The sequence below is a fragment of the Parasteatoda tepidariorum genome, chromosome X2, assembly GCF_043381705.1.
Source record: "Parasteatoda tepidariorum isolate YZ-2023 chromosome X2, CAS_Ptep_4.0, whole genome shotgun sequence".
In the NCBI taxonomy this organism is placed as follows: Eukaryota; Metazoa; Arthropoda; class Arachnida; order Araneae; family Theridiidae; genus Parasteatoda; species Parasteatoda tepidariorum.
This window is the reverse complement of record NC_092215.1, coordinates 51,856,064-51,878,612: the sequence shown is the minus strand read 5'-3', so window position 1 is coordinate 51,878,612 and position 22,549 is coordinate 51,856,064. Positions and strand designations below refer to the sequence as shown.

The following is a 22,549-nucleotide window of genomic DNA, read 5'->3' as shown; positions in this document are numbered from 1 at the left end:
ACTAAAGCCCTATTTAGTATATTTTATATTATTTAACTGTTACTCTTAAAAATTTTTTTTCTTGTTCTGTCTTATTTAATTCTAAAAGCTTATTAAAATAACAAAATCCATCAAAATATTGAAAACTTTCATTCTTGGTTGAAAACACAAAATATACACTACCAGTCAAAAGTTTGCAAAAATTTTGAAATCTACGAAGAAAAGGTCTAAATTCAAATGTTCATAGAACTGCGAGAAATCATTCAAATTGCATGAAAATTTTATATGTTCTAAGGTGAACCCTCTACAGTTAGTTACATATGATCAAATTGCAATACTTTATTTTTTTGTGAACTGAATCCAGCTTTTCATCATGGGTTGTTCTTATGGTTAAAACATTTGATAAGTTTGAACACTTGCCAAACTTGCAAAAAATTTTTTTTTGTACTTTCTGTTAATGGAAAATAGTTATTTGAACCGTTCTATGTAAGCCCTCAAATTTTCAGATCGATTTGATTTTTTTGGATGAAATTATAGAATTTTGAAAAACATGTGTACTTTTCTCGATTTTTGAGCATTCTGCATATGCAGTCTTTTGATCTATTCATCTTCTACCAAAGAACTCTTTAATTTTAATGTTTTCTATATTTTCAAATAATTAATATTTATTATAAAACAAATACTCTTATTCATTATTGTAATTATTGTTATTACAAGGAATTTATTATGAATATAAGTAAAACAATATCTCATAGATGTCATAGTACACGATTGTACACAATGCGCTGGTTCATTGAATACTAGAAGTTTAACAAACAATACTTTATTTAACAATTGTAAATAATCAAACCAAAATCATTACACTATTGCAATGGTAGCCACGACTGGCTCAAACAAGAGTTCAAGAGCAACTGACTAGCTCGAAACAATTACAACAGATAGCGTTTCGCTTAAGACCGAACAATCACATTTCATCGAAAATTTGTTTGTTCTTGCAAACGAAACGATGTTTATTGCTAATTTGAAGAATGTACTATAAAATTTCATCAACTAACTTTTTTACCATTAAATTATTTTATTTGAAGCAACGTTATAAATATGTCTTGGACACTGACAGTTTGTTTCTTAATTAATTTGTAAAGTTTACACAATATGTGCCTCACAGGATCTGCCTTCTGAAATTGTTAAAAACTAACACTGATACTAGACAAAGACAGCATAATGTTTTAGGGATAAATAAATAAAAAAAATTATGCATGATGTCATTAAAATATTCAGCAGAAAAGACAAACCATATTTTTAAAAACCTTAATTAGAGGACATTTCTTAGGATTTAAAAGAATCTTATTATAAAATCAATGTTTTACTTATAACTATCTGGATCATAATATTTTTGCATGCATGGAAAATATAATATTACCGAGACTTATGTCTCAGTTGCTTTTGAATAGAAGTAGTTAAGTGAGCATATGGTTACTACAATATTTACACCAAATATTTAAATACAACAATTATTAGTTAATAACAAATTTTAATGAGAATTCCTGATGTTTATTAGGGAAAAACATTTAAATTACTTTGAGAAACTGACTGAATTACACTGAAATTAGAATGATTACATATATCAAGATATATATAAACTTAATGCAAGAGAAAAGAGCATACATACATTAATTATTATATGAATAATTATTATATGAATTAATTATAATGAAACTAAAACCAAAAGAAATCTTATACTAATTATAAAATACAAATAATAAAATATAAATAATAAAATGCCAATTTAATTCAATTCTAATAAAGGGGATATATTATTTCTATATATAGTGTATATTAATAGAATGCATTAAGGTACTTGAAACATTAAATTCATGCCAAATAATTACAGAAGAAAAAGTGCTAAATTACTAAAGTAAAAAAGCTTACCAGAAAGAGCTGAACAAGACACACAAATCAATAACTGAGGAGGTTGGACAGGTACACGAGGAACAAGCTAACTGTAGTATGAGATGAAAGCAGAGATAATAGACAGCAAGGGGAAGTTGGCATACGAAGTGCCACTACTGACCCATCCACCTTTCGTTTGCTTTTTTGCTGAAGTCCCATCATCAATAGAATATAAGCCCACATACCAGTCTCAAGGATAAATCTTTTGGTACTTTTCAGCACTCAAATGATTCCCTAGAAGCATAATGTTTAAGCAATTAAAACACAACATATGAAAGGCATACAATTATAAAACATTGATGTATCAATTACAGACATGAAATTCATCAAATATTCTATACAAAGCTTATTCAAACATGGAGCACCTGGACCATGTATAAGTTCAAGCTCTCCGCTGGAGAAGTTTTCCTCAAAATTTGCTATGTAGTGTCCTTGTTGGGCCACAATCAATAAAATTGCTTGCCTTCCTTCTATAATCAAACTGCTGGAACTATTTTCACTTTTATAATCTCATCTGAAATTTGGACTACAGAAAAAGAGAATACTTCTACAAGTTAAAAAAAAAAAAAAAACTTGTAATATTTATTATTTGTAAAATTAGATATTTATTATTTTTCAGGTGGAAAGATCTTTCACAAAATATTTAATGATGAAACCACAAAATCATGAATCAAATTTTTCCAAATGCTGGAAATCAGGACATTTCACATAAAGTCTGCAATAATGCAAACGAAATGATGCCTGACTTCTTTTTGTTTTAAGTTTGTATGAAAATTATGCCTTTTTTTAAAGGTTTAATTACAATGGCACATACCACAAAAAAATAATAAATTAGGAAGGCACTAAGCTCCCAAAATAAACAAACCAACAAGGCAATTTCTTTGGTGGCTTCACTAGACAACCACACATTCTGTATTGGTTGTCGAAAGCACAATATTTTTTGACTGGTGGTTCATGTCACCTCAAGAATACAAACACGCCAGTTCTAGATTTTTCAATGCTCACATTACCTATATCACTAAATGCTAAAAGTTCATCTATTCGAAGATTTGCTTGGCAATGACAAAGCATAGTTTAAAATTTATATATTTAGATACTCACTTTTTAGACAATGTTGGGATATTTTTATAGTCAAACAAAAGGAACTCTACAAATAATGATAGTTTATTACTTCAAATCTATTACTTCATATTTTATAACTAACTTTTGTAACAATTGTGAAAATACTGCAGTAGTTTATAGGGCATGGTTAAGGGTGTTTGTATATCTCAAGCAAAATACATCATAATTTCAAAAAATGGTTTTTATAATCTATAATTTTAAGCTTAATCTTTTCACTTGTTGCAATTAGAAGTATCATGAGTTCATAAAAGTATCGCAATTAAAAGTTCTTATGAAATAATAACTCATTGTAAAATTAGTGCAATTATACTTACTTAAGGTAAAATGTTCAATTTTTCCTTTTTATTAGTAAAAATTTAATGAATTAGGATCCCATTTGATAAAAAAAAAAATCAAAATTTACACAAAAAAATGTTGCGGTAAAAATTCAGTTAAACAAATTTTTACATTTTATTTTAAGTTTTCAGCAACTTTAATTTTTGTATCATTTATGCATTGTTATTTTGCCTATTATTGCAAACTATAATTACTCTAATTACTTGTACATTATTGATAAAATAAATATTCTATATGATGGACATCACAATGTGCTTACTCCATGCCAAAATTTGTAACTCTAGCTTAAATAGATTTTGTAATAATTGAATGTTTATGCTTTTTGACCAGAAATTACCCAGGGTGACTCAAATGAGGTCTGTAAAAGCCATCATCAAACGCCCTCAAAATTGCGATAGAATTGTCATGAATTAAAATTTATCAAATAGTGATAACGCAAATTGAAATTCGCACATCGTAAAATGATTGTATTAAAAATATTGAAAGTCCACGTGAAAAAAACTGAAAAACGACAGCTTTAAAAAAAATTATCGTGAAATGAGGGCAGGGCGGAATCTTTTATTCAAAGGGCAAACAGGGCACCCCACCTGGAATGAACCCTGATTTAGAATAATACTAATTTTTTAACAAACAAGATTCAAAACAAATATTCTGATACATAATATATATCTAATAATATTCTAATACAAATATTGTAATATACAAGATTAAGAATGGCCTTTTTCAGTTTGGTTTATGCTCAGGAATCTTGCTCTTCAGTGTGTATAATACTATGCTTATTCAAGCCCAATTCCTATACTAAGACTTTTAGCTCATTAAAAACTGTGAGCACCATATTTTTTTCATATTTTATACACATTTGTTTTAGACTTAAGAAGTAAGTTTTATGCATAATTAGAAGTAATCTAGCATTAGAGGTAATCTATTTAAGTAAAACATATCATTCTTTTACGGAACTGAAAGATGAAAAAGTGAGATATGTTCAATAAGAAATAATAGCACTTGCGGGAATTTTATCTAGCGATTCATTAGCATATTACAAAATGGAAAATACACATCAGAAATTCATACATTTGTTTCAATTAACACATTTTTGAAAGCGACAATAAACTTATCATTACACTCACAATGCTGAGTTACCTCGTAATCCATCAAATATCTCTCCCAAAGCCTCTTATCAGTAAATAATAATGCACTAATGCCTCATGTAACTTTGACTTACATTACATTATGTAATGTAATGTAACATCACCTAACATTGGCGTAAAAAACATTGGCTTAGCCACTCTTGTTGAGTTTTAGCTTTTAAATTATTTTATTTTAATGAGTTGGGTCTTAATCACATCTCTGCAACCCAAGATTTCAATTAAAAATTGTTACATAGAATTGTATTCACTAGACCAAATTTATAAAATTAAAAATTTTGATATGCATCTTTTTTACTTACAATCTGAATGAGTATTGAATTTAATACATAGATTATAACTCTTTTACTGTTATTACTTGGTTCTGGTACAAAAGTTAGAAAATGTTATGCGGTTCACACCAACATTTTGCATAAAATTATATTTCACTTACAGAACAAAGGTATTAAAAGGCTAAAATTATAAAAATAGAAAATTAAAAACGTATATATAATAAAATTCAATTATTCTTTGAAGAATACATATATTTAACAATGATTCAGCTAAAATCAAAATAGCAATTTCTAATAGACTAAATTTAATATTTAGTCCATTAGAAATAGCTATATTGATAAAATTTAGTTAAAATTTTTCATTAAAACGATTGAATTATGTATTTAGACCTCTAATTTATGTAAATTCACTACTGCCAGCTATCTAGGCATTTTGGAAAAATTCCTTCTTGTGGTAGATAAGTTTATGTTTTAATGCATGATTCTTTGTTTTATGAATTTGATTTAAAGTTATTTTCAATACCACTACATGTAAATGATTTAAAAGTTTACATGAAAAGTCACTTTGCTACACCTCTCACCTAACAAGGCTTTCAAAATGGTAGCAAAATTGCCAAAAATTCTGAAAGTTTCAGTTTTTGATTGTCTACCACTCTATAAAATAATTTGCAAAAGCGTAGTAGTTGGCAGCACTTACATCTATGTCATAGCAAAAGAGTGAATAAGTTATCCCTTCGATAACATAGCAGTTTTAAATTATGATGCATTTTTTCAATAACAAATGCTTTCTAACATTAACTAGGGAATATTCAGGTATTGAACATTATTCATTAAACTTCAAAAAATAGAATTTGATCAAAACTATTTTTCTTAAATAAATAAATATTACATCATTAAATGTAAAAAATACATTAAAAAACCTAGACTTTTTCTTATTTCCATAACTTCAAGTTTTGATGCTTCAATATAGTTTAGTTAAAGGTTTCAACCTTGACAAATAAATTTAAGCTAAAAAAACAAGGAATCATAATAAATAAATAAAAAGCTTACATTATGGTTTAAGTCTAAAATTGGAAACAATAAAAAACAATTATTGTTCTAATTAAAATGCCCTTATTTTTTACAAATGAATAAAATCATTGATGCTTGCCTTTTGAACTCAAACAATAGTTTATTTTTAAGAACATCACAATAAGAATGCTTTATAGGTAACAACTTATAGGTATTGAACAATTAAATCATCTCAATGTACTGATATTAACAGAAAATATAATCTTGAATTTTTTGCAATAAAAAAATAATAGTAAACTAATGAAAATAATAATAAATATTTCATCAAGCAGTGAAGATATTCAATGAGTATGTGTTGGTACTTAAAATTAACCGGTTATTAAAATGTCACAAATTTAAAATCATAAATATCTTTGAAAACATTGAAATCTCAGGAAGATAAACTGTTTTATTTATTTCACTATATAATTTTTTTAATCTTCTTTTATATAAAAACTAATTTTGTGAATTAAAATAATCTCAGCTCTACATTTAATACATTTTTTTTATTAATAGTGATTGCCTTGTTTAATTTTAATGAAATTCTCAACTTAATACTTTATTATCTTACAAATAACATGCAACTGAATAAATTCTTAAGTAACGTAGTTCACTATTTTTTTTTAAACGAAGATTGACATTTCTAGAGTTAAGAAAAATACATTGTTAATTCGATAATATTAATGACAAATGGTCGTGAAGAAAAAAAAAAAAATAGCATTTAAAACTCAGTAAAAATGAATATTTTTAAGAAACAATGTAACTTTAAAGCTAATATAGAAGGGTTTTTTTATGAAATTTCATACTTAACCAGTGATAAGAATATTCTAAAAAAATTATTTTTTACTTTAAATGACTATTTGGCCTATCTTTTATCATTTACTTAATCGCTAACATTTTACGCTTAGAATGTGAGAAATACCTGTGTACCACAATAAGTGAATAACTCCTCTCTGCATAATCCTAAAGGGTAAACAGAGAGAAAGATAGCAATATACAGAACGTTGACAGAGATTTGTCTTATATAGAAATAACATTACAATTTCCGTTCTCTGGACACAAAGTTGGCAAACCTAGTCAAGATGGCAAGAAAGGTCAAAAATAATCTATGAGGATTATGAAGAATGTCATCTTTTCTCTTTTTTGCGCTGTGATTTACTAGTTCTTCACTTTAGTTAACAATTGGAGGGTATTTCTAAAGCGATAATCTTTAGATTAAGATAGCAACATTATCAAAAACAGTGTTAACATGACTAGAAGGAAAAAAATACGAAATTTAAAAAAAATAAATAATAATTACGAAAAAGTTATCGTCAAACGACCTGAAATTACGATGGCAGTGTCACAAATCGAACACTTCAAAAAAGTGATAGCTCAAGTTCAAAATATGGATTTCATAATTAAGTATTAAATATATCAGAATTTGAAAAACCATAGGGAAATGGTCGGAGGAAAAAAAACTAATTAATTATGGACAAAACACAATTTTTTTCTGCCCAAAAAAATTGATCAGAAAAACATGTGGATTCAACAAAAAATTGGTGTGAACAGCCCATTATTTTACCTATTAATATGTTGGGGAGCATATTCAGATTCATAGGCAGGCAGGGCACAATTTTTTATTCAAAGGTCAAATGTGGCAACCGCCTAGAAGGAACCCTGCTTTAGAATAATACATATTTTAACAAACAAGATTCAATACAAATATTCAGATATATATTTGATATATAATATATATCTAATAATGTTCTAATACAAATATTCTAATATGCAAGATTAAGAATGGCTTTTTTTTAAAGTTTGGTCTATGTTCAGGAATCTTGCTCTTCTTGTGAATAACACTATGCTTAGTTACGTAACTCTTATGAGTAAAAGCCCTATTACAAACGCTACAAGAATAAGGCATTTCACCAGTATGAATATGAATATGTCTTCTTAAAGCTCCCTTATCAGCAAAAGCTTTGTGACACAGAATACAGGAAAAAGGTTTTGCACCAGTATGACAGAGATAGTGCCTTTGCAAATTTTTCTTTGCAACAAAAGTCATTTTACAAACATTGCAATAAAAAGGTTTTTCTTTATTATGAAGAAGATAATGTCTCCTTAGGTTCGATTTATCTGTATAAGCTTCGTCACACAAATTGCATTTGTAAGGGTTTACTCCAGCATGAGTGAAGTAATGGTTTTTAAAAATCTGACTATTAAAAAATGTTCTACCACATATTTTGCATTTGTAAGGCTTTTCTTTAGCATGAGTCAAAAAATGGTGTTGTAAACGCTGATAACTAGAAAATGTTTTACCACATGCATTACAAAAATTTGGATTTCTAGAATGAACAACAGCAATGTGTTCTTTTAAATCATAATTTTGATAAAAATTCTTAGTACAGATATTACAAGAAAAAGGCTTTTCAACAGTATGAGTACGAAAATGATCCTGCAATCTCAATTTTGTCATAAAAGTCTTATTACAGATACTACAGGAAAATTGTTTTTCATCAGTATGAATAAGAGAATGAATCTTTAAACCCCTTTTAACTTTTTCTTTAGCATGAGCATTAGAATGGACTTTTAAACTATGACTATCAGCAAATGTTTTACAACATACACTACAAGAAAAAAGCTTCTCTGTATGAATATAGCGTTGATTTAATTTTTCTTCCTTAACAAAATTCTTATCACAAACACTACAGGAAAAAGGCATATCACAAATAGAACGTGCCACTGAATTTTTCTTACCAATAAAAGATTTATCACAGGTACTATCAGAATAAGTTTTCCTAGAGTGAATCACATAATGTCTATCTAAGGTAGCTTTTTGAATGAAAGCTTTTTTACATACATCACAAGAAAACAATTTCACCCCAGTATGCATATAATTATGCCTAGATAAACTAGGTAGATCTTTAAATGCTTTATTGCACAAACTACACGAATAAAGATTTTTTCCAGCAAGGAGAACATAATGTTTATCTAAGTTTTCTTTAGAATCAAATATTTCATCACACATATTGCAAACATATATCTCCTCTGAAACAGCATTTAAATGCTGTTCTAATTGAGCTTTTTGCTTAAAGGTTTCCCCACATGCACCACAAGAAAAGTACTACTCGTTATGGAGAAGAGAGTACTGGTTTAATGCCACTTTGTCATTAAAAGTTTTACTACATATACTGCATGAATATGATTTCTTTCTACTATGAATCTTAGAATGTTGACCTAATTTACTTTCATCCGAAAAATTTTCTCCACATATATTACATAAAAGAATTATGCTTTCAACATGAGCACAAGAATGTCGTTTTAAAGAATCTTCATATGAGAATACTTTATCGCACACAGTGTACAAATGTTTTTCTTTAGTTTGAAAATTTAAATGTTCATTTAACTCACGTTTATTTCTTAACATATTCTCAAACATACTGTACTGAAATATTTAAATATTTTCAGCAGTTTTTCAGATCAAATGTTTTATTTTACTTTACACGTAAGTTTCTCGTGGTGATTTGATGCTTTGTTATTCATATAACTCATCTATCTGATAGCAATCAAAGAGAAAATTCTAATACTTTCTTACACATTCATTATTTTAAAGAATTAAATTTATCTCTTCCTAAAAATTAGGCATTAAATTCCTTAAATGCTTAATAGATGCATGATTCTATTACTTAATATTTTACATTATTTAAAATGCCCACCGATGCCCACATAGCACACAAAACAATAGGCTGTTTTAACGGTTTATTTCTGCCCGGCTATATAATGATTTACTAACCGCTGCTCTTTAGGGTAATTGAAGATGACGTCATATATCACGTGTGATTGAATGAATATAAAACATGAACATTTCAAGCGGTCAGATTTCCCCTCTGTGCTTTTTTTTGTAATGAAAATGGAATTTCCACAACAAGAATATACATAAATTTGCTTATTATTTCTAGTGTATAGTTGTTGTTTTTTTATTAACGATTTGTTGCGATTTTGTCACGATTTTTTCAGTGATTTGTTTTGTTTTTAATTGTTAAGTTATTGTTGGTGTTGTTGATTTACGTCGCACTAGAGCTGCACAATGGGCTATTGGCGACTGTCTGGGAAACATCCCAGAGGATGATTCGAAGACATGCCATCGCAATTTTGATCCTCTGCGGAGGGGATGGCACACCCGCTTCGGTAACCCGACGACCTCAAGCGAAGTCGATCACTTTACGGTAGCACAGTTTAACGAGGACCAATACCGCACACTCTCAGTCCCAACGCAGACTGATCCAAGTGGTCACCCACCCTCACACTGACCGCAGCCAGTGATGCTTGACTTCGGTGATCTGCTGGGAACCGTGTCTTGACGATCAGTCCACTGCGGGACTTGTTAAGTTATAAATTGTATTTCGTAAACATGGAAAGCAGGTCATAATTTAAGTGGCAGAGTTAAAATTTCTCCTATGTGCCAATGCATGAAGCACTTGGATCCTTAGCCGATATCTCACAGAATTTCACGATCACTTTATTAGTAGTTAGAATTTTTTTAAGATGTGCAAAATATCAAAATGTTTTTATATTTAGCCGATCGATATTTCAAATAAAATAACAATCGAACATCGATATTTTGTTCAGGGAAATATCGCAAACTAATTTCGTACCGCGTGTTCCAAAATGTCCAAAGTTTTCAAAAATCAATTAAAAAGAAACGGAAAGAGACGGAAATGTAATTCTGTTAAAATTTAATTCATTCTGTTTACTGAAATTGAAATTTATTCTCTCCACGTCTTAGAAATATTATTAGGCACGAATTCTGTTAATAGATGGTACTGCTAATGGAGACAAAAATGTAACAATTTATTTAAAACAATAATCATTTGCAACAACAACTGAGGACAAAATTGACATAGGTCTCTGGCCCAATAATTTAGTTGAAATTGTCTGACATTAGAAAACATTGTTTTGCAAGTTTTTCTGTATGAAACCCCTCTTTTGACGAACATTAGTTTCGAAATTTTGGGACAGTAAATTGGTTGTATCCGGAGCAGAACGAAGCAACTCGTACAGTTCTCTCTCTCTTTCTCTTTTTCTGAAATGAAATTTTTAAATTATCGACCTTTTTCGGAACAAACAGCAAATTTAGAGAAATTGACAATAATAATTCCTGAGAAGTCACCGAATGAAGCAATGGAAAATTGATTAAAAAAAAATTTTTTTTTTCCTATAATTTAAATTAATTGATGGGTCGACCGATTTAAAATAAAGTTTAAAAAATTAGGATACACTTTTGAAAATAAGGTTACTGTTTGAAAATGGGGTTACAGCCGCTACTGGGAAAAGACTATCCTAAATTAATTTCTTCGTTTCACCCTAATGTTCACATTGGGAGTAATTTTATCGTATATTTTGAAGTCTACTGAAAGTTCGATATTCTACATAAAGTTTAAGGTGTCGGCCTACATCTACTGTGGTGTTATTGATTATGCCGATGATTAAAATTTTCTTTTGGTATTTTTCTTTAATAATATTCTATATAAAATAACGTTTGTTCTATTCTGACTAACTCTGCAATAAACGAAGTACTTAAAATAACCTTTTTTCTCGCATGCGTAAAATATGGAAATATTTTAGCTTGCATGTTCTAATTTAAAGAAAAAATTTCACAATAAAAACTTTTTATAAAAATATATCGGTTAAATTTTTTTCAAGTACCAAACATAGAACACTACATAAACGCTTTTTAAACGAAAGATCTCAAAATTAGAGCTACGATCTGTTTGTGTAGACTTTGTACGTAACAGGAATACAGGATTAATGATCAGCAGACACTTTTTAGAACACTCATTTTTTTAATTATTTTTTGATCTGTTGCCATTCGCAACTCTCATAAAAATAATATGAATAGACATGTGACATATGATGTTCCTACAATACTCCCTCACCAGTAACTAAGTTTCGATGCTAGGCAAGTATGTCAAATTTGTCATATAATGATAATATAACAGCATATATACAGTTCAAAAATTATACTACATAATGACTCATCATAATACGAAAACATATATACAAGATATTAATATAACATATATACAAATTATACCATTCTAGTTTCAATGCAATAAAAAATATATATATAAAATAAATGTATATGTATCTAATTAATACAGTTTTGTTCTAAAAAGCGAACAGGCTTTTTTATTTTTCTGCCAAATCTAGACATTTTAACATTTTGCTCGGAATTGGCTGCATTTTCTTGTAATTTATTTGATGTTAAACATTCGTTAGGTTTTGCAGCTTTTAGGTTTTCATCGTAATCTGGATTCTCATTTTCAGAATTCAGTAGATAAGCTGGTTTAAGCCTGTCTATTGAAATGCTTACGTTTTTTCCTTTATAACTAATTACAAAATACTTTTCTGACTTATCCATCACTTTATAGGGTCCTTGATAAGGAGACTCTAATGGCTTCCTGACTCTATCAATCCGCATAAAAACATGTGAACATGAACTTAAATCTTTGTGCACAAATACTTTGTTCCTTTTGAAATATTTTGACTCTAAAGGTTTTAATGTTTCCATTTGATTTTGAAGATTGCTAATAAAGTTTTCCGTGGATGTTGTCACTTTTGAGTTATCAAAAAATTCACCGGGAAGTTTAATGCATTTACCATAAACCATCTGAGATATTGAATAGTTGGTGTCATCGCGTAGAGCAGCTCTGAGACCAAGTAAGACAGTAAGAAGAGTTTCAGACCATTTAATAGAGTTGTGTGCCTTTATTGCAGTTTTCAATGTACGATGTTGACGTTCAATTTTGCCATTGCACTGAGGATGATATGCAGTTGTTCTGTTGATTTTTACTCCACATAAGTTGGTAAGAGATTTAAACGTTTCAGAATCGAACTGTGATCCTCTATCGGTAATTACTCTGTATGGCACTCCAAATCTAACTATCCAATTTTCATAGAAACATCTAGCGACTGTTTCAGCTTTGATATCAGGTATAGGAACTACTTCTATCCAGCTTGTAAAACGGTCAATACAAGTCAAACAGTATTTGTTTCCATTGGATGGGGGTAACGGTCCAATTAGGTCAATATGTATCTCGTTAAATCTTTCATCGGGTTGTTGATATTCTCCAAACTGGGATTTAGTATGTTTTTAAATTTTGTTTTTTTTGGCAATCAATACAGGATTGTGCCCAAATTCGAACATCTTTTCGAATTCCAGGCCAAATAAATCTTGACGCTATCTGTTTGATAGTTGATCTGATTCCTGGATGAGATAAACTGATTCCTGGATGAGATCTTGAAAATAATCAAGAATGATTATTTTCAAGCAGCCATGTATCTGCTTGAAAATAATCATTCTTGAATTTTTAGGTACATATGGTCTAATCACACCATAGAAATTTACCAGACTGCAGTGGTTGTTGTTTAAATTTTAAGGTTGTGTCTGATTGCATTAGTTGTTTTAATTCTTCATCACTACTTTGATCATCAGCAATTTTCTCATAATCTACACTAGTTACTTCTTGAATTCGGGATAACGCGTCTGCGACGATATTATTTTTGCCAATAATGTGTTGAAGGTTAGTCGAAAACTGGGATATGTACTGGAGATGTCTATTTTGTCTTGGAGATGCTTTTTCATTTTTTTGTTTGAAGGCAAAAACCAGTGGCTTATGGTCTGTAAATATAGTAAATTCTCGACCTTCTAATAGATGTTTGAAATGCTTTAGAGAAAGATATATCCCTAATAATTCTCTGTCGTAGGTACTATATGATTTCTGTGCATCATTTAATTTTTTTTGAATAGAAAGCTATCGGCTTCCAAGCACCATTTTCGTATTGTTCCAATACAGATCCGATTGCGAAATCTGAAGCATCTGAGCAAAGGCATAGAGGTAATTCAAACTTCGGATATGTTAGCAAGGCTACATTGGATAAGTCTTGTTTGCATTTTTCAAACATGTCAATAGCTTGTTCAGTCCACATTATTTTTCTTTCGTCATTTTTATGAGCTCCTTTCAAATATTCGTGGAGAATTGCTTGTGTTTTAGCAGCGTCTTTGATGTATCGTCTATAATAGTTTATTAGACCAGGAAAAGTTCTCAGTTCACGTATAGTTTCTGGCAACTTGTAATTATGGATTGCTTCTACTTTTTGGGAAAGGGGCTTAGATCCTTCCGAACTGATTTCATATCCCAAAAACTCCAATTTCTCCACAGCAATGACTGACTTGGAGATATTGATTCTGAGGCCATATTTATCTAATTTATCAAAAAGTTGTTTTAAATGAGATTGATGCTCTTCTTTGTTTCGAGATGCCACTAATATATTGTCTAGATAAGGAAAAACGAAATCAAGTCCACACAGAACTTCATTTATGAAGCGTTGAAACGTTGAAGGTGCATTTCTGAGGCCGAAACTCATAACGTTGAATTCAAAGAGTCCGAAAGGGGTAATTATTGCAGTTTTTTGCTTTTCTTCTTCATTTATAGGAAGTTGATAATAAGCTTTAAATAAATCGAATTTAGAAAATACTTTGGCGTCTTTCAAAATATGATGGAAATCTTCGATTCTTGGTATTGGATATCGGTCTCGTATTGTTTGGTCGTTTAGTCTTCTATAATCTCCACATGGTCTGTAAGACCCATCCTTCTTTTTAACCATATGTAAGGGACTTGCCCAGGGCGATTTTGAAGATCTAATAATCCCGTTGCCTAGCATGAATTGAAATTCTTCTTTGGCTATTTTCAATTTTTTTGGATCTAATTGTCGTGCCTTAGAAAACACAGGTTTTCCCGTTGTGGCGATAAAATGTCGAATTTCATGTTTAGTATCACTAATTAATAAGTTTGGCTTAGTTAAATTTGGATATGAAGAGAATAATTCAGAAAACTTAGAATTTTTATCCATAATGGAAATTGTTTCCGTCATGCATATTGGAGAAATTTCTCCTTTAACAATTAAATTGGTTACTCCATCAATTAATCTTTTTTCTTTAATGTCAATTAATAAATTAAACTTATTAAGGAAATCGGCCCCTATTATTCCTTTATTAATTTTGGTGATAATAAATGGGAAATTAAATGAGCGGCGAAGTCCTAAATCAACAGTTAATACTTTGATTCCATAGGTTGTAATCTCGGATCCATTTGCTGCATATAGTTTATAATCGCTTGCACTTTGATAACTTTTATTGGCGGGTAATGGTAATAAACTGACATCGGCTCCACTGTCGATAAGGAAGTTTATTCCAGTATTCCTACCTCGAACATACAATCGAAATTTGCGGGAATCATTTATTTCCTCAGCAGCAGAATCTGCCGCAAAGTCTACTGCTTTTCCCTGTTTTCCGCATCAGAATCATAAGAACATGGTTGGCGACATTTACCAGGTAAACATTTTGAACCAAATTTAAAATGGTAGTAACAATATTTACCATTCCTATTGAATGCTTTTATTGAATGACTGCGACTTCGAGATGTATTTCGGTAATTATTTCTAAATTTAGATCTACTACGGTCATTTATTTGCAGTGAATCAATTTTCTGTTCTAATGCTGCTATTCGTGCAATTAAAGCATCATTGTAGGTAACATTTGGTGAAACAGTACATATTTCTTCCCCAGTTTTCATTTCGTGAATTTTATCCGCCATCGTAGACAGTTTATCTAAACTTTCTTCACTGACAAGCAGAATATTTCGTATAAAATTCGGCATTTTATCAAGCCATAAAGATTTTAACACTTTTTCTGAAAAATCGTCTGCTCCTAAATTTTTCATTTTTTGCAAAAGTTGGCTTGGCTTGTAATCTCCAAGTTCTAATCCTGTAACTAAGCGCTGAATTCTCTTGTTTTCGCTTTCCTTAAACGTATTTAAAAGTCTTTCTTTCGCCAAGGTATATTTGTTAGGCTTAGTGTCTTTAATAATGTCCCAAATATTTTCTACATACTTCGGTTCCAGTTGGGATATCAAATAATTAAATTTGGTTTCTTCAGTTGTGATCTTATTTATTTGAAACTGTGCTTCTACTTGGTAAAACCAAATGTCGGGTTTCTCTCTCCAAAAAGGTGGAATTTTAATGCTTACTTTATTAGCTTCGGCGTCCATGACGATCGTTGCTTCGATCTTTTCACTGTTTTCTGTAGTCATGTCAAAAATCCGGGTCACCAGTTGTACGTAACAGGAATACAGGATTAATGATCAGCAGACATTTTTTGGAACACTCATTTTTTAAAATTATTTTTTGATCTGTTGCCATTCGCAACTCTCATAAAAATAATATGAATAGACATGTGACATATGATGTTCCTACAACTTAAGCTATGTAAGTCTTTTTTATTTTTATTATTATTATATTTTTTTTTCAGAACTGTAAACAGATGACAGTCCCGAATATGTCTGGGATCTAATAAGTTATTTTTTCTATCAGCTTTGTGATTCTAATCTTAATATTAAGGTAACAGTGAAGAAATTATGTTTTAAGAAAATAAATCCTCTGTCTTTCTCAACAACCTTTCATCAGTTAATAAGTTATTTGAAAACGTTTTTTTGAGTAGTTTGAGTAATAATTTCACTTTTTAAAGGTTTCTGTTTTTAAAAAAATATTTTCCTCTACCTCAATACCTACATTTTTTCGAAAATAACTTGATCAGAAAAAAAGGGGTCAAGAAATAAGGGTAGCGAGAAATGGAGGGATCACGAAATATCAGGATACATAAAATATTAAAATATTTTTTAACTTTCATGTTGTTTTTCGTAGAAAAAAATTCAAAAAGTTTACTGCTTAAGAAAAGAACAAGTGACAACAGACAAATAAAAATTTTTCTAGTACAGAATATAGAACATTATGTAAGCAGTTTTTAAACAAAAATCTCAAAATTTTTTGGTTTAAGCTTTAACTGAATGAAGCATGCTTTATATAAAGCATTTTGAACAGATAACAGTGAAAATTTAGCTTTTTTTTCTGACAGTTTTGAAATTATAACATTAACATTACGGCAGCAACGAAAAAAAACTAGCTTTTTGAGAAAATAAGTACCCAGTCTTTATCTCAACAACCCCTTGTAAGTTATTTGAAAATGTTTCATGAAAACTAATTTTAAAAATGAATTCAATTATTAGAAGCTTCTGATTTAAAAAATTCTTTCTCTCAGCATCAAAACTCATTCTCAAATTTGAAAAATTTCTGGAAATAACTTGATTAGAAAACAAGGTGATAAGGAATAAAGGGATCAGAAAATAATAGGATCAGGAAATAAAAGGATCTGGAAATAAGAGTATGAGAAATAAAGAGATCTAGAAAGAACGGGGTCAGGAAATATGGGAATCGTGAAATAAGGTTATCAGAAAAAGAAGAGAGCAGGAAATATGGGGACCAGGAAAGATCAGGAAATAAAAGGATAAGGAAATAAGGGCATAATGAAATAAGGTTATTAGAAAATGAAGGGAGCATGAAATACGGGGATCAGTAAATAAATACACCAGGAAATAAGGATGCCAGGAAATAAAAGGATAAGGATATAAGGCATGAGGAAATAAAGGATTCAGGAAATAATTAGATCAGAAAGGAAGGGTATCAGGAAATACGGGAAATAGGAAACAAGGTGATCAGAAAACAAGGGTATCAGGAAATACAGGGAATAAGAAATAAGGTGATCAGAAAGTGAAGGGATAAAAAAATATGGGGATACATAAAATATTAAAATATATTTTGGCTTTCATTTTTGTATTTGAAGTTGATTTTGAAAACTTAACAAATTTACTGTTTAAAAAAAAATGCTTAATTTTTTTTTTTCTAGTACCGAATATAGAACTTTGTGTAAACAGTTTTGAAATAAAAAAATCTTATAATTAGGGAATCGTTTGTCAATGTTTTAACAGAATGAGGCATGCCTTATTTAAAGCTATATAAACAGATCACAGTTACATTTTAGCTTTTCAGCTTTTTCCAAATTTATTTTTAGCTCTTTAGCTTTCTTTTTTTTTACTTTTAGCTTTTTAGCTTTTTCCAAATTTTAGCCATTTAGCTTTTTCCGAATGTCAGCAGTTGTTAATTTCGTTGAGATCTCGCTAAAAGCGTATTGTTTTGCAAGATATCTCTGTCCTTTGAAATTTCCATGGTAATGAGCCGGCAGCACACACTGTAAAAAAAAAAAAATTAAAAAAAAGAAAGAAATCTCTTTTCTTGTATGAAGGCTACACCCCTATTAATTATTGAACAAATTATAAATCCGAGGCACAATGATGAACTTGAGCTAAAACAGAAACCAGATATGGATGAAACAATTATCTTCTAGATATACCTGTCAAACCTTGATGGGAGACAGTGTCCGCTTTTCGTTTATTTACCGGGCATGACTGCCTTGCTGTCCATCTCTATTGCATTAATTGGTATACTTACGGAGGCTGATTGCTCCCTGCGTTACAAAAGAAACGAGCTTATAGATAAATATCACCTGCGTACCTGAAAAGCACTCCACGGAGGCAGGGCCTGATCTAGAAATGCGGGGGCCCTTGGCACAGGACAGTCAGGGCCCCCCGGTCGTTATCTTAAACTGAATTTACATGTTGTTTAATTATGAAGTGTTTTGAAATTATTTATAACACAAGTAAATTGCGATATATATTAGTAAAATGAGCTTATATTTGTCTCAATTTTTGCAAACTCGTAACTCTAATAGACAAATCTTAAGGAAAAACACAGAAAGGAATTATTTGTAACATTTTGGGGTCCCTAGAAATGTGGGGGCTGTAGGCTTGGGCCTCTCAGGCCTAATGATAAATCAGGCACTGTAAGGAGGTACGGAATCATAAAGAAGTTGTGAAGCGAATGGACTTACGTGTGGTTATCTCATGAACGAGTCAATGGTATTGCTGCAGTTGATTTTTTTTTTCTTCAACTTTTCTCTTCTCTATACTACCAGCTACTGGAAAAAAAAATATTGCGGGAACTACAAAGAAATTATCTTTATAGGAAAATAAATAATCTCGTTTTCAAATTCCTCACCAGTTACTTACATTTTTTTTTTAGAAATTGATTTCGAAAATAAATTTGATTTTCAAAGAATTCTGATTAAAAAGAAACTTAGTTTCCCTACAGCAGAAGAACACCTCCTTACATTTTAAAATTTTCCAGTAAATAACTTAATTAAGAAATGAAGGTATTTCTGAATGAGAATAGGTATTATATAAATAAAGAGATCAGGACTCACCGACCTAGTTGTCATGTAAATTGTTTAAAAACGCATTGGCAGAACAACTTTGGTATGCGGCCGCCTTTAGAACATTTTTCATGTTGTTCAGAGTTCTGCAAAATTTATTCGGACATTGATGTAATATAGTTTATGAAATTCACCAGAAAGAGATTTTCAAGGCGCATTTACCACTTAGATAGAACTAGTCTTACACATTAGATATTCAAAGACAAACCAATTGTTAGAAGATTAGAGGATACCCAAAACTTTGAAGCCTGAACTCTCTCAATGGCTGTATAATGCTTATGTATAATTTGTATAATTTGTTTGAAAAATAATACAAATTGATTAAAGTTTTATGTGGGAAAATTTCAAAAAGTGGTTTTAAAAAATAGAATTTCATCAAGATAAGCTTTTCTGAAAAACATTTAGGTTATGGGTTGGATAGAACTCTCGAATGAATGGTGCTTTCTACGCTAGGGTGCACTGTAAGCTCTTTACTGCCTATACTTCCGGGTTACTGTTTCCGGAGTATTTTGAAGCCATTTGGTTCGCGACGTGATCATTGTTTTTTGAGGCATTCTTGAGTAGTATTTCGTGTATACGCGTATTTGTTACCTGATTTATTATTTGTGCTTAAGAAAAGAATCGTTATAAAAATTGGCATTTGAAAACCTGTCATTTCAAGGAGTAAGAATCGTCATTCGAAAAAAAGAAGAATATATATATACATATATACATACATACATATATATATACATACATATATATANACCATGTCATTTTTTTTTAACAATACATCTGCGTTGTTGTTCCTAATGCTACTTGCCACACGGGCAAGCCTATCTATGGTCAAGAATTCGACTTCTGCCAGACCATACGCCGCACCCGTTTATAGGGCGGACACATTCATACATCCATCCATTCATTCATCCATCTGACCTGAATCAGAGAACGATCGATCTCTAATCCAGTACCTCCAGAGGTATTGATTTGTTATGGGAACAGGGAGGACTTTTGCGACTAGACAGATTTTACGTGCATCAGTCACTTTACTACACGGGAGTCTTCGGCCGGCGGAGTTCGAACCCACGAACTCTCGAACATGAGCCCAGCGCCCTACCGATCAGGCTATCCCGGCACAATAGATCTACAAATAACTAAAGCAAGTTTTCACATCAAACTCAATAGAATTACTTAATCATTAATATCTTACTTAATCATTAATAATCAGTAATATCTTATGAAATACAGCAGATTTGAGCTAAGAAATTATGTAATTTATTTCTTAAATTAAAAACAAAATTATCTGTTTAAAAATATAGCCTAGCAGAATAAGTAGCTGTATACTTTTTAACCGGTAGCTGTATACTTTTTAATAAGTAGAGCAGGTCAACAGCTTGAGATTCTTGTTTACATTTATATTGAAAACACCATCCATCCCAGCACTTGACTATGGTACCTTTAAAACTTGAGCTTTCAGATAGAATTTGTTTTGAAAAATACACCTAACGATTTGAAAAATACATAGCAATAATGATAATAATAATTAAAAAGAATTTGGTATAAAAATTTTGGTATTATTTTTTAATAAAAAAAGAATTCTATGATGCTCAGAGGAAATCCATCATTGAAGATTATATATTTATATAAACGTGTGTAAAAGTTTATTTAAATATTTTAATCTTTGATCATTTTGTTTGACCTGTCTTTTCGAAATTCTTTACAAAAATCGTTTCATCATTGGTTGATTAAATATATATTTACTTTTGATGTGTCGTTAGAAATAAATTTTCCCATCGCTTTCAATTAATTTCAAACTTATTCACTAGATGGCACAGCTATGCAAAATAAATTAATAGCTTTGGTGAAGGTTGAAGAAATTAAGCAGAAGAGAAGTTGTTTTTGATTTACTCAAGATATTTTTAAACTATTTATTTCAAACTGATCGTCGTTATAACTGCAAAAATGCTCACTTTAGATATTTATTAATCCTTTCAATAGTTAATAGAATTAAAATACAGAAATTACAATATAAAAGTTAAAGAAAAAACAATAATTTTGAAGTTTTCATGTTTTTCGGTAACTGTTATTAATTTTTTTTTAAAAAATAGCATAACCCTGCTTCCTGCTTTTATATTTTTTTGTGAGAAATATGTTAAAAAGAATGCATATTTTTTGAAATAAAATATCTGCTTACATATTTTTATTCAACATAAAACAATATTTTAAATTGGGTTATTACGTTTCAAGTTTTATTTAGTTTTATTTAATAACCAAACAATATTTATAATGTAACTCAGACCCAGAATGTAACATATAACAATTGTTTTAAGTAGAATTATAACCAAATTTATTGGCTTTTGACCACAAAATTTTATTCATTGTTATAAGTTGGGTAATAACGCAATTAAATGTATGTAATTTTGTGAACGAAAATGTGTCTTGATATGTTTTATTTTATCAATCATTAAATCTTAAAATTCGAAAAAAAAAATGAACACTCAGTGGAAAAGGCTTTAAATGACCGATTTAAAATATTTAGAGATTTTAGAAAATTTCGCAAAAGCAGAAACCTGTTTATGAAAAAAAAATTTCCTTTTAAACTCACTTTAATATTTGACAAAATAATTAACATCTTATAATAATGATTAAATCTAACATTTCGTGTGTTTAGGAAACGACACTTGGAGAATTCTTTGACTATGGTTTTTAACTTTAAAAACATTTCTTTCTGATATCGTTGTTAAACAATTTTTTTCTTTTTCTTTTCATAAAAGAATTATTTTTGAATTTAAACTAGATATTATGGTATTCTTTGTATTGCAAAGCATTTTATAGTACGAAAATTACAAAGCATTTTATAGTTCGAAAATTACAAAGCATTTTATTACAAAGCATTTTACAAATCATTTTACAAAATTACAAAGCATTTTATAGTACAAAGCATTTTATAGTACGTATTTGCAAAATTACGAATTATAATGTTAATATTTAGTGTAAAAATTTATCACAGATACAATTTCGTATATTTTTCTCACAGAAATAATAGGACTTATTAAAATGTTTTTTGGGTTACAAAGTATTCTAAAGTTATAATTTTGCAAAATTAAAAATAATTATATCAATGTTTAGTGTAAAATTTATTATTGATGATAGATTTTAGTAATTAATTAATTAATTTATGTATTTCTTATATTTTACTCATCGAATTACTAAGGCATAATCAAGATATTCATTTGGTTATAAAGTATTCTATGTTTATTGTTGAGGAAAATTAAAAATTACAGTGTGTTAAGTGAGAAAGTTTTCAATGATACATACTAATTATCATTAAACTACTTAGGCATATCAAGATTTTCTTTTGGTGTTATTGTTAGGGAAAACGAAATTGCAGTGTGTTAAGTGTGAAAAGTTATAATGTGTAAAGTTATCAATGGCACGATTTATCATTCAATTACTTAGGTATATCAAGATATTCTTTTGGTTACAAAGTACTCAACAGTTATTGCTATGTA

The 22,549-nt window shown here is 29.7% G+C and overlaps 3 protein-coding genes across 3 annotated transcripts in view; all 3 read right to left on the bottom strand.

The window, feature by feature from the left end:
• The window catches only part of LOC107452673 (ileal sodium/bile acid cotransporter), a 116,649-nt gene extending 114,475 nt beyond the window's left edge, over positions 1–2,174 (bottom strand). Inside the window, exon 1 of the mRNA XM_071188447.1 lies at positions 1,909–2,174. The gene's annotated coding sequence lies outside the window, so the exon portion shown is untranslated. The remainder of the gene's footprint in view (positions 1–1,908) is intronic.
• Positions 2,175–7,592: 5,418 nt separating this feature from the next.
• Positions 7,593–8,864, bottom strand: LOC107452664 (zinc finger protein 888). Its single transcript, XM_071188046.1, has one exon. It carries the CDS (start codon positions 8,862–8,864, stop codon positions 7,593–7,595), a length of 1,272 nt encoding a protein of 423 aa, XP_071044147.1.
• A 3,120-nt stretch (positions 8,865–11,984) lies between these two features.
• LOC107456320 (uncharacterized) lies at positions 11,985–15,987 on the bottom strand. Its single transcript, XM_016074168.3, has 3 exons — positions 15,276–15,987; positions 13,691–15,168; positions 11,985–12,971 (listed from the first exon to the last, which is right to left on the bottom strand). The coding sequence occupies exons 1-3, from the start codon at positions 15,985–15,987 to the stop codon at positions 11,985–11,987; spliced, it is 3,177 nt and encodes a 1,058-aa protein (XP_015929654.3).
• Between the last annotated feature and the right edge of the window lie 6,562 nt (positions 15,988–22,549).